We start from the raw sequence: 13,661 nt of genomic DNA on the forward strand, positions 1-13,661 counted from the left end.
GTATTACGTATGAGAAATACACACACATTGATGACATCACATGCACAATCCATACGGATAAGCGATGCGGACCAGGAATTTACGCTTTCCAAAAGTCTCTAATTTCCCCGTAGACAGCACCTAGTAGTACGTACGGCAGGTTATGAGCTAGGCTTTATGCTAGGTTCCCACTTTCACGATTCGTGCAACGATTGAAATCGTGGAGTGATCGTGGTGTTCCTATCAGGAGTTATCATATATTGAGGTCAGTCGTAGAAATTGTGTTGGTCGTATCGAAACGTATCCGAACGTATCTGCACGTACCAGATCGTGGACTCAATAGGGACAACCCTATCGTAACACATCGCACGACAGTGGAAACCTAGCATTAGGAAGCACCGCTACGATCTACACTAATTTCGATCAACACACCATTACAGTGCTACCAATGATATACGATACCCCATTTATTTATCATACAATCCGAACAACTAGACACTTTCCTTTCCAGGATTCCCCAAAGCAGGCTAGAAAATCCCTAGAAACTTTCTCAGCCAGCCTTGGGATCAAACCTAGAACCTCCTGGTTAGTGAGCCACCACCTTATTCACTGAGCCACCGTGGCTTCCAGTCTACATATACCACCCAGTGATATAAATACAGAGCTCCAGTGTTTCAAACTCATCGTCTATAAACAACTCTGTTATTGAAGAGATGTGGCAGTGTAATTATATCTGAAACATTTTGATAAGGCGCCGTTTTGTATAAAAAGAAAGATCATCCACGAAATATTTCATATGAGGTTAATATTTAATTTGAGGATGAAATTCTTTTAACACCGCCCATGTTAATCCTTGACCCTTTTTATAAACACACATTATATAATGCACGTACATTACATGTTACATGTGTGTTTATATCTGGGTAATCAGCTATAGACATAACAATTTCGCTATATAATTATAACACGATGCTGAATATCTTTGACTCGAGATTATTTTGAGACGATAAAACTTTTGTTTTAGGCCAAATCAATTTAATTTTAAAGGAGCTAAATTCCCATTCTCTGGCAACTGAAATGAAATGAAACGAAATAAAGTGGGCTATAATGTCCTATGTTCTGCTCCGAACTGGCCTAATGAAGACGAGCATACGCCGTAGTGCCGCTGTCCGGGCAAAATTTCCCTCATAGCACATGTGTATGGCGTATGCCCGTCTTCATTAGCCCAGCTCGGAGCAGAACAGTAGGACGTTAAACCCCATTTCATTTCATTTCATTTCATTTCTGTCTCACCCGAACGACGAGCCAGCTGTCCTTGTCAGGCCGGTAGTATTCTCATATTTAACCACGTTCATCGAGTCGTTTCATTACAAATGGCACCTGGTACGCGATTCGTGTGCCAATTTTTAAATTTTCATTTTATCTTAGATATTGGATATCAGAGGCCCATTTTTTCACGGTAAGATAACAATTTCAATGTTGATTTAAATTGAACAATAAATTGTGTTTTCAATGTCGAAGACTGTGGATGATATTGCGTTAAATACTCGCCTTCTTTAAGTTCTTCGGGGGTCTTAATAAATAAATAGCCACCCACATTCCAATCTCGCGAACAATGCATTGTTAAAACTTTTAAAACTTATTTTTGAAATGTGGGCTTTGTTTTGTTTTTGTTGTTTTTAAATTATTGTTTTCCTTAAGAAGTAGGAAGAAAACTTTTGATAGATGCTCCCGAGTTAGTATAACAATTATGATTTTGTTTTTAAATTATTTTTTTCCTTAAGAAGACGAGGAAGAAACTTTATTGCATAACAAAACCTTACAAAGTTATGTGCATATACAAATAAAATTATAATAAAAATATATATGAGCCAAACAAAGGATACATACATGTACATAATTATATAAACACATATCCTTTACAGAAATATGAACGAAGTAGGGAGAAAAAATCTCATACATATTCTTGAGGAACAAAAATGGAAATTAGCGTGGTCTAACAGAAGCATATCTTGATGGCTTTTAATGTGACCTGCGTTTTTTTTATCATTATTTATAAAGACTATCAGGATGTAGCAGGCGTGTGGTATTTTTTAATTTCCTCTGATATGTCAAATATGCTGCTGGGTGTATAAAAATGCAGCTATTATTGTCTTGATCAAGTCGGCCATTGCACCCGTGTGCTTAAAGGGAGAGAGAGGGGGGAAATGGGGTTTAACGTCCATTCGACACAAACTATGTCATTTCGTGACTAACATATGGTTCTATTTTATTTAAATAATTCGATTGCGCGTAGGGTCTTTAACAGTGGGAGGAAACTGTCACCCGGAGAAAATCCACGAGGTTGGAAAGGCGACCCTACTCCTTGTCACGTACAACCGGGGAATCGAAATCACACCAGTTGACTCAATGATAGACCTTATGATACAATGTGCACGCGCTAACCATTCGGCCATCCAACTCCCCGGTGCTTAAAGGGCGTATTAGCTCTAACTTAATATTATCCATAATATTCGAAATTTTATATACGGATCCGAATTCAATATTCGGCCATTTCAATCAATATTGAAGTTGTTATCTTCAGTGCCGGACTTGGGTGCCGAAGGCCCACCTGTCAGGTCATTGACCAAGGCCCACACAAGTACGCGTCGAAGGCGTGTCACGAGCGCGCCAAATGCGCGCGAACGTTCGAGGGGTATCGGGGGGGGGGGGGTCTCCCCCCAGGAAAAATTTGAAAATTGACAACCGCAAACCCATTTTCCAAGCATTTCAGACCAAAGCAGAAGGCAAATTTTTGATTTCCTGATGCAATTAGATAACAGAATGACCTAAGAGCACTATCATTAGATGAATTTGAGAATTCTCTTCAGTGTCAAAAACAAAAACCTTTTATTCTCAGTTTTTGGCGATTATTTCGGCGATAATGACTTATGAAGAACTAAGTGGAAGTTAAATATGAATTACACGGTTCTCGGTATATTGAGGTCAAACTCGTCAAGTTCTTTCCTTGTAGTACACTTCTCTTTTTTGTGTTATTTGTCAGTCATTTTTTCCCTATCTTTTCTTTCTCCTGTCTTTTGTCCTGTCCTTTCCTTCCTTCTTTCTTTGCTTTCTTCACCCTCTCCTTTCTTTCTCTTTTTTCTTTTTTCTTTCTCTTTTTTTTTCTTTTCTCTTTATAGGCTTATAGGCCCACTTTTTTAATGAGCTTAGGCCCACCATTCGAAAAGATCCATGTGTTGAGAAGGGGGTTGGGTGGGCCGAATGGTTTGACGCGTTAGATCGTAAAGTTTGTCATCGAGTCAAGTGGTGTGGTTTCGATTGCGTACAAGGAATAATGTCGCCTGTCCAACCTCGTTGATTTCTGAAGGCACTGGTTATCTTACTCTGCAAATATAATGGAAATTTAAAAAACAGTGTCATCATGGTCTCGAGCGCCCTTTGTAATGAGAAGACGTGTTGAGCAGGGGAAAACATATCTCACAAATCAATGCGGAAGTAATTAAAAATTGCTGATTCACAAATCAAAAAGTAGAAAAAGCAATTGACTTTTAGACTGGATTAACCAGATGCAAACAACTATTATTCAGTTTGACTGTTGCGTATTTTGCCAAACATAACTGATAAGAAATCACAATGACAAAATTGATTGTAAATAAGTTTCTCTACATACATTCATATTACATTCATATGTAAAAAATATAACTATACGCCATTTAAAGATTAAAGAATGACTCGTGCTTCATATTCCTGAAGCAGTGCAACGAGGCCTGTCTACTCTTAACCATTCCATATTTCGTATCCAGGGCTTCAGGAATATAACCCGAGACTATGAATATTTAACAGTTGTCAATTATTTTTAAATATGTGCTCATAATCCTCTTAACAATGGCTTCGGGAATATAACCCGAGACCATGAATAATTAATTGTTCACTTATCATTCTTAAATATTTTAAAATTTATATTTTCAGAAATATGGAATTCCATGTTAACCAAGTCTACATATCCTGCTATTTATTCACCGACGTTTATTCCAGATTCGGCGCAGTTCAAATCAACACATACGTTAACAGAATATTTTCAAACCACCGAAATGCCGCCATTAAATTCAAATAGTGTGACACTACAAACCAGTTGGGTAGAAAGTGTTGTCGTCATCAATAATAGCCTCGTTTTGACAAAACAGCCAATCGCGTCTAAAAGTGTTTCAAGTGTTGTGAGAACGGAAAACAAAAAACAAAACGAGGAAATGACGTCACAATATTCAACATTTCGAGCTTTTGAAAAGAGTGACGTTATAATAAATGATATGAGTGTTTTAAAAACACCTGTTTTTATTTTGAAATTTGATCCAATGGGACAGGATATATTTACTTCAGAATTTAAAGAGAAGTTTAAAAATGGTAAGTATATTTCAATTTTCTTTTAAAAGACCTTAACGCATCAGGGAAAGAAATGTGGTTTAACGCCCACTCGTATAAACTAGGTCATTTCGGGACTAACGTATGCTTCAATTTTAATTCCATAATTCGATTTCGCGTAGGGGTCTTTAGCAGTTGGGGAAACCAGAAGACCTTCAGAAATCAACGAGGTTGGACAGGCGACATTATTCCTTGTACGCAATCGAAACCACACCACTTGACTCGATGACAAACTTTACGATCTAACGCGTCAAACCATTCGGCCCACCCAACCCCCTTCTCAACACATGGATCTTTTCGGATGGTACTAACTCTAGTTACGGAACTGAGGTGGGTAGAAACAGTGATGTGATCAAAACACTAAACACATAGTTACCGCAAGGAGTAGGCCTACCTGAAGGAAAACAACAAAATACACGTCAAAACAAAACTACCAATGGCAACAAGAAGTCAGACGTTTCGTGCAGTCGACTAAAAGTCTCCGGTAATTCATCAAATATGTATGAATTTCGACTGCATAAAAAAGGCTTGACTTTGAACAATGATTAATTATTAACTGAATTAGACTATGATTTGATCACCACAATTACACGGAGAAGTTGAAATGCTGATTAAAAATCGTATCATAGATTATTAGAGCCGCCATCTTTGACAATTGCTTTCTAATCAAGTTATTTTGAGGTTGTTGAATTCACGAGAGGATAACACCTTTATTCACTGTGGTGAGAGTGACAAAACAATCTTTCAGCTTTATCACCACTTGGTGCTAGAGTAGCTACGAAGACTTTAGCTACAATTTGGTTCCTTTCATTTACCCTGGCAAACTTGTGGCTTTCTGGAAGTGAAATTTGACGGCACTAAATTAAACTTAATTCCTCCAAAAGATCTCTGATTAACATTGTCACGATGTTTGAAGGTTTCGGCAATATCAAATAAGTTTCCGTTATGAATTTGGTTTTGAATGTTTAAAAATAAATATGATTTTTGTTGGCTGTACGACTGTCTCAGGGGGGTGGGGGGGGGAGTTGGATGGCTGAATGGTTAGCGTGCGCGCGCTGTATCATAAAGTCTGTCATTGAGTCGACTGGCGTGGTTTCGAATCCCCGGTGGTACGTGACAAGGAGTAGGGTCGCCTGTCCAACCTCGTGGGTTTTCTCCGGGTCCTCCGGTTTCCTCCCACTGCTAAAGACCCCTATGCGCAAGCGAATTATTGAAATAAAATTAAACCATATGTTAGTCCCGAAATGACCTAGTTTGTGTCGAGTGGACGTTAAACCCCATTTCTCTCTATCTCTCTCTCTCTCTCTCTCTCTCTCTCTCACGACTGTCTCACATAAACAGACTGTCGATGAAACGGTCACATCATTGGGTAGTAATAAGAGATTTGTGGAATAAAATGCTATTTTCCCTCGTTTATCATCGATAAGTTCTTGCAAATATTTGTCAGTCATCCTAACAAGATCGGGTCACACACACCGGTTGACTGCTGCAAGTACTTGCGATTTGTAATCCATGTAGACCAGCCAATTGCATAGTTACTAGTTACTATGGTTTTCATGGCAGCACACGTCTTACCAATGTGTGTGAAATAGCTTTATTTAACGTCCGCTTCAACCGAGGTGATATTTTTTTACCAATGACGGCCTAGTAGTTTATATACTGGCTGTTTGTTTCTTCATACGCTTTCACCCTTTCCCGTCATATCCGGAACTTGCGCGTAAATTTTACGGAGCAGCCATGGCAACGATCTATACTTTTAAATATGTGGAATATGTTTATATCAGATATTTATTATTATTCAGTGAACCGATCTGGTAAACTGTCCTTAAAGTGTTGAAATATTCCTTGTTTGTTGTACACTGCCCTTGAAGTGTTGATATTTTCAATTAATATGTATTGTACACTTTCCATTAAGTGTGCAATACCTAATATCAATATGTACTGTACATTGTCCTTTAAGTGTTGACAAATACAACGTGTATAGTATACTACTGCCCTTTACGTGGTGATAAAATCAATGCCTATTGTACACTGTATTAAACGTGTATTGTACACCGTATTCAGTGTGTATTGTACACCGTATTCAATGTGTATTGCACATCGTCCTTTGAAGTGTTGATATATTGTACACTGTCATTTCTTAAATGTGAACTTCTATTGTAATTGATACAGGGTTAGAACTGATATTAAAGGAAACGATCGTGAAACATCAGAGGAGTAAACGAGAAACTCAACAACCAAATATTACCATTGAGGTAGGCTTTCATCCTCTACGCAAATATCAATAAATGTCGTTTAATCATCTACCCATTCATTCTCCCATTGATTGATCGATTGATTGAATGATTGATTCAGTTTTTCATTGTCCCACTTCCAACTATCCATTCTTGCTCTCGGTCAACCAATTGTCCATTTATTCTACCACTAAACCATCCATCTCTTTTATAGAATTTGTAAACTAGAGCAGTAGTTCCTAACCCTTTTCCACGTGCGAACCCCCTGGGAAACTTCACAAATCCGCAAAGTCCATCCACGACAACGTCTGTATTTACTGAGATTTCCCATACTAAAGTCGTTAGTTTTGATAAACAGCAACATGGACCATTAAGAATAATACATCAATTTAAAACTTTTCACAGACCACCCCACCCCTGCCTCGGAGTCCTCCTAGAGATCCTTTTGACTTAACGGGGAAGAAAATATTTTTCACGGTTTGGGAAACACCGTGCAAGACAGTAAATTTAAATTGCCCGGTAATAACACGGATTACGAGATAATGATGTTAAGAAAATAGTCACCAAATGAACTGATTGTTGATTTTGCGTCACTCTCTTTCACAGATTGAGAGGATAACGACAGAAGGACCAAATAAAGGTGAAGTGTTCTTCATAGTTAAAATAGACGGAGCACCTCTTCCACCAGATGAAGCACAAGAAATCTTAAAACAGCTGACACCAGAAGAACTTAATGATTATTTAGGTGTTGAGGTAATAATTTTAAAAAACAATTTGTTTTAAAACATTCAGTGTGTCATGATGAATCTTCTACTTGTTTGGGTTGGGATATTAATTAATATATGTGCACTTAAATTATTATTATTAAACTAATTTCGGTTTAATTTCTGCAATTATTACTATTATTATTATTGGTATTATTGGTATTAAACGTGAAAACAATTAGCACTGTTTACTGTGTTGTTGGCATTTGAACTATTCATAAACATCGGCGATTCGTAAGCCATAATATCTAGTATATCTTTACATTTCAGGTACAGGGTCCAATATCGGTGGCCAACTCCTCAGCCTTATCAGTCCTGGGTCAAACATCTATAATGATTCAAATATCGCCTACTGTATCCCATTACATAGTTATGGAGACAACATCGTCCATGATGAAGGCTCTTCCAGAAGGAACGTCGAACTTTGAACCCACAGGAATTGGATCATCAATCATAAAGGAATTGAATAGCGCGGATAGTGAGATAAGTTCTAGTAGTTCCGGAGAACGAACGCGGTCTTCTTCATTCAAAATCAACCCGAGTACTGTGATCATAACCAGCACAAAAGTTAGTGACAGCAGAGATACGTCCCAATCCATTTATGTTTTATCGTATTATTCACGTGATATGATGCCCGCATTTAGCGCTGATGTTGTTGATATTGTACCAAGCTATTCATCCATCCAAAGTACGCCCACTCTATCGTCAACAGCTTTTACGTCAAGTCAGCCATCATCCAGTATAATGACGAAGTCTCCAAGTATCACTGGTTTATCGACGTCATCAGCTGTTTCGGTCAGGGAGTCATCAGTTGTAAAGACGCTGTCTCGAACTATCACTGGCATGTCGACGGCATCCGCTGTTATCCCAAGCCAATCGCCGTTTAATGAAGAGACGCTGATCCCAAGTATCACTGGTTTATCGACGTCATCAGCTGTTTTGTTCAGGGAGTCATCTGGTATTAAGACGGCGTCTCGAACTATCACTGGCATGCCGACGGCATCAGCTGTTATACCAAGTCAATCGTCGTCGAGTGACGAGACGCCGATTCCAAGTACATTTAGTTTATCAGCGTCATTGACTGTTACGTCAAGCCAAGCACCATCAAGTGAGATGACGGCAAGTTTAAAGTCCCTTGTTTTATTAACGCCATCAACTGTAACATCAAACCAAGATCAAAGTTTACCATCTCCTTTGGCAAAAAGCATTACTGGGTCAAACTATAGTTCAGTGAGTGTATCAAGGACATTTTCAGTTCGTATCGAAGTATCTACAACTTTATCACCAGATGTTGTACAGTCCGGTGCACCGAGTTCATTAACTTTCAGTTCCTCAGTTAGTACTGGGTTAGAAAACCAAGGTTTGTCCACAGCTTCATCGGAATACATGTCATATAGTTTAACCCCAACTTTTATTCAGAGCCCCTCCTTTGGTGCTGGAACGAACAGTCCGCTAAATAGCTTCCAAAGTGTTTCAATGACTTCTTCAGAATCAATATCAGACAGTTTCAGCCCAGCAGTTAGTGTCAGCTTATCGGATAGTGCTAGGTCAAACATATTGGATTTTTCAGTGTCTTCATTTGCATCCAACCCAAACAGTTCGTCACTTGTTGTTATGCCCGACAGTCAAGAGGTTTCGGTGACGAGTTCGGAATACATGTATAGCTCTAGTCCATCTTTTGAATCAAACATTATTGCGACTTCACTAGATGATTCTTTTAAAATATCCTCGACTTCCAGTGACTCAAGTCCATCGTTTATATCCACGTTAGATATAGAACCAACGAAAGTTGAAGATGTTTTGACGATGATCCCACACAGCTTGATTTCCTCCTTGAGTTCTTCGGCAGATGGAGAATCAGTCCAACTTACGACTTCATATGGCAATGATGTGTTATCATCTTTATTTACTTCTAGCTATCCCATGACTACAAATACATTATTGGATACATCTGAGGGCTTTTCTCTGGATGTGGGAACGTCACTGGAAGTCTCGTCCCTCGCCAATGATATCTCGAGTGAGGGACTACAAACTGCGATATCGACCAGTGTTGTTTATAATATCTCGCCAACATCGTCAATCAATTTTGAGATGTCCGATACACAGGCAGTTGATACATCACAAGAACTAACGGGAAACTTTTCTACGTCAATAATGAATGTGAAGACAGAATCGATGCCAGCGGGGTCAGAAGTGGGACGTGTAACTCTTGAACCATCATCAATGACTCCAATATATTCTTTGACCAATCCTGAGAGTTCCGTTTTTGATCGGGAATCAATAACGTCATCAGTATCAGCGGAAGTCTTTTCACCGACTACATCAGTATTAACAACATATACAAATCAAGAACGATACTTGTTGACGATGACTGTAGACTCGGGTGGTCAGAATACAGATGATACAACATTCAGAGAGCAGCTAAAAACTAGTAAGTATAATCCAAATTGTTGAATGCAGTGGTGTTTAACGTCTCGTCAACACAATACCTCAATCATTTTAAGACTAACTTACGGTTATTTAATATCGTCACGTGTGTAACGCCACGGGGGTGAAACTTGCCGGAACATCAGCAACTCCTCCGTGAATTTCAGCTGCCAAGGAATCTCTTACTTGCACTTAAATGTGTACACGGTTCACCCCGTCTGTATGACTAAGAAAAACCTGTCAACCCCGCGGGCTCTACCCCTGACAAGTGTGTATCGGGCTTGAAAAACAAACTTCTTTGGATCCGATAAACATCCGAAGGGAGTATGTAGGTGCAGATACCAGCTACTTGGAAATTGGCTGGGTGCTTCTCAATAAACATGATCATTATATTATATCGTATCGTATGTAAGCCTTGAAATCCCAAAGAGAATTTAGGTCTACCAAATAAAATATTGTGTTCGGTATTTGTTTTTACTCATAACGTTTTGTTTCCAATTAAAAACTACTTATATTACAGTGTATATAGATTTTAATTTGAGAAATGTAGATCAATTATAGATTTATTTCCTTGTAGATCTTGAGTTATTGTTTAATGAAGCGCAAGATCGCAATAAAGCACCGGTTAGACGAAGAAAACGAGAAGCCGGACAGAACTCCAATGTTACAGTTCAGGTCTGGTTTATATTGTTTACTTGTTTATAACCCGGCTCAATACAAGATGGAATGTAATATGGTTTAACGTCTTACTGGTCTTCTCCGATTCGGATAATGAAAGCGCCCATACGCTATGCCGTGTGCTACGGGGGAAATTTTCCCCGGACAGCGGCGCTACAGCTTACTCTTATATCGAATTCCAATTGCAAATGAATATTTTACGTGGACGCCAATATGTACACGGGACCTCCATTTTTCGTCCCATCCGAACGACTGGACTGCTGTCCTTGTCAGGCCCTCCGTCCTGCATCACTGAAAAGCTGAAACCATGTCGGAAATCCAGATGAACTTTCTGGGCCAACTTGGGAGAGAACACGCAACCTCCATTCTTAGCCACTGTGGCTCCCTCTGATCAGTACATAAGTTCCAGATTAGTACAATATCCTGTGTTGTACTGTTGTTGCTACCAGTGCTTTTTATATCTCTGTTAATTATAGGGGGTTGGATGGCTTAGTGGTTAGCACGTGCGCGCTGTATCATTAAGTATGTCATTGAGTCAACTGGCGTGGTTTCGAATCCCCGGTTGTACGTGACAAGGAGTAGGGTCGCCTGTCCAACCTGGTGGGTTTTCTCCAGGTCCTCCGGTTTCCTCCCACTGCTAAAGACCCCTACGCGCAAGCGAATTATTGAAATAAAATTAAACCATATGTAAGTCCCGAAATGACCTAGTTTGAGTCGAGTGGACGTTAAACCCCATGTCCCTCTCTTTCTCTCTGTTAATTATAACACATGAAAAAGAAAAGGGGTTTAACGTCCAACTATAATGAAAATGGGGATTAATGGTAAAGTCTATAAGAGTACGAAATCTTTTATGAGTAAAATACGGCAAAAATATTTATAGTTGAGAACTCCAATAAATCTTCCTGTTCTTAGACAAAAAGCAAATTATTCACCACCCGCTCACTCTCCCCTGAAACATAACTGGTTATTATACAGTATAGTTCACGGGTGTAAGTTTACTATATAGTCTTTCAAAAACACATCGATTGATGGTTCAATTGAATAATCTTGGGCGATGAATTGACCTCTTTAAATTTTGTATTACCGTACATGATGTGATCCTAGGAAACTTAAAACATAAATCAAAATGTACGATTGGGGACATTTATTGTGAAATTGAATTAGAAATTGATATTTATTCTTGCAGATAACAGATGTCAGCAAGTTAGATAGCAACCTGACAGAGGTAGAATTTACAGTGGGTGTAGGTGGATCACTTGTTGCTGCTGAAGATGCTGTTAATATGCTGAGTGGTCTGTCAGATGATGAAATAGAACAAAGCGTGGGATTTAAGGTAAATTTCACAAATCTATAGTCAGTTTTAAATCAGAAATTGAAGACGGCTAGGTTCATCTTCTTTAGAATTTGTTTCGCCGTCGAGGTTTCCTTTTTTGAATTTCTGCTCTCCCAACTCCTTGTATTAAATTTCTCCTCTCCAAGAAAATTATAGCATAAGGTACTGCACCATTGAATTCCTATACAACATTTAAATTCTGTGGGTATTTCCTAAACTACATTTGAATTTGTACATATAAATATTCAGCGGCGTTATTGTACTTTCTGAATCTATTCAACTGGATCATTTGCCTCTGGGGTAACCTTACTATTTCTGTCTTTTTTCAGGTGGTCAAACCAATAAGTGCAGTTGTCTCTCAGAGTTTATCGGAAATATCAATCTCCTCGACTCCAGCTTCCATATTAGCTACACCAAGTCTCGGTAGCGAAGGCGAAAGCAACGGTGTTAATCTTAGTTCAGAGGAATTGTTAACCGTATCAACCAACCATTTTAACTCTGTGAAAATAGACACTTTATCCCTTGAGCCTAGTGTTAACCAGGGTTCGCCAGTAAAAGAAACGCTGTCAATAAGTATAGTGTCTACGTCCCCTGGATATATCCAAACGTATTCTGATTTGTCTGGATTCTCACAAATTACTGCATCATCAGCAAATCGTGGTGATATAATGTTAACTTTATCTCAGTCATCTTCGGGAATATCATCTGATTCCCAATACGTATCATTAGGTCCCTCGTCCATGACAGAATCCTATACAAAGATGAACATTTTTGTCACAGACATACTATCATCGACAGAACCCTTTACTGCAAATGATATATTGCCCACAATAACCGCATCCTCGGATTCCCAAGGAACTTCATCATACTACTCACCCGTATCAGATTCATATACTCCAGTTAACACACGCTCCACTACAACTGTATCATCAGTACCTAAAGTAAATCTAGAAAGTCTAGGGTCTGATACGAAATACTCGTCGTCTGATAAAGAATATATGAGTGTTCTTTACGCGTCCTCGAGTATGGGATACGCATCATTTAGTATGGGACGAGTAACATCAGATATGGAATATTCAGCATCAGTCAGTGGATACTCACCTTTATATAGCCAATACGAAACATCTTCAACATCAACATTTGAAATGGGATATGGACCCAGTAGTGGAATCTCAGTATCTGAGATGGGATACATATCAAGGATGGGATATTCATCACGTGACATGGCAACTGATATGGGATACTCAACATTTGACACAGAATACCAAGTATCTGACCAGGGATATTCAACATCTGGCATGGTGTATTCATCATTTGACATGGGATTATTAGTGTCTGACATGACAACTCCATCATCTGCTACGGGATATTCTGCATCTGATATGGGATTTTCAAGGTCAGACATAACGACCTCATCATCCGAAATGGCAATCCAAGCATCTAACATGGTATATTCATCGGTGTACTCATCAGCTGAGATGGGATTCTCTGTGTCGGACATGACAACATCATCTGAAGTCTCAACCCCGGCATCATCTGACATGGGATACGCATCATCTGACATGGAGAACGTATCAGCTGAGATGAGATTATCGGTATCTGACATGACAACATCATCTAAAATGGCAACCCTAGCATCTGATATAGTATACTATGTATCTGAATTGGGTTACTCATCATCTGACTCATCATCTGACATGGTGTACTCATTATCTGCGATGGGATTCTCGGTGTCGGACATGAAATCATCATCTAAAATGGCAACCCCAGCATCCGATATGGGATACTCTGTATCTGTCTTGAGATATTCATCATCTGGCATGGTGC

General features: G+C 39.0%; 1 protein-coding gene across 1 annotated transcript; it reads left to right on the forward strand.

The window, feature by feature from the left end:
• The first annotated feature begins 7,688 nt into the window (after positions 1-7,688).
• Positions 7,689-10,971, forward strand: LOC126824464 (uncharacterized). The gene is made up of 3 exons (XM_056101785.1): positions 7,689-9,827; positions 10,401-10,492; positions 10,951-10,971. The coding sequence occupies exons 1-3, from the start codon at positions 7,730-7,732 to the stop codon at positions 10,969-10,971; spliced, it is 2,211 nt and encodes a 736-aa protein (XP_055957760.1). The 5' UTR covers positions 7,689-7,729.
• Positions 10,972-13,661: the final 2,690 nt, after the last annotated feature.

The sequence above is a fragment of the Patella vulgata genome, chromosome 6, assembly GCF_932274485.2.
Source record: "Patella vulgata chromosome 6, xgPatVulg1.2, whole genome shotgun sequence".
Classification (NCBI taxonomy): domain Eukaryota; kingdom Metazoa; phylum Mollusca; class Gastropoda; family Patellidae; genus Patella; species Patella vulgata.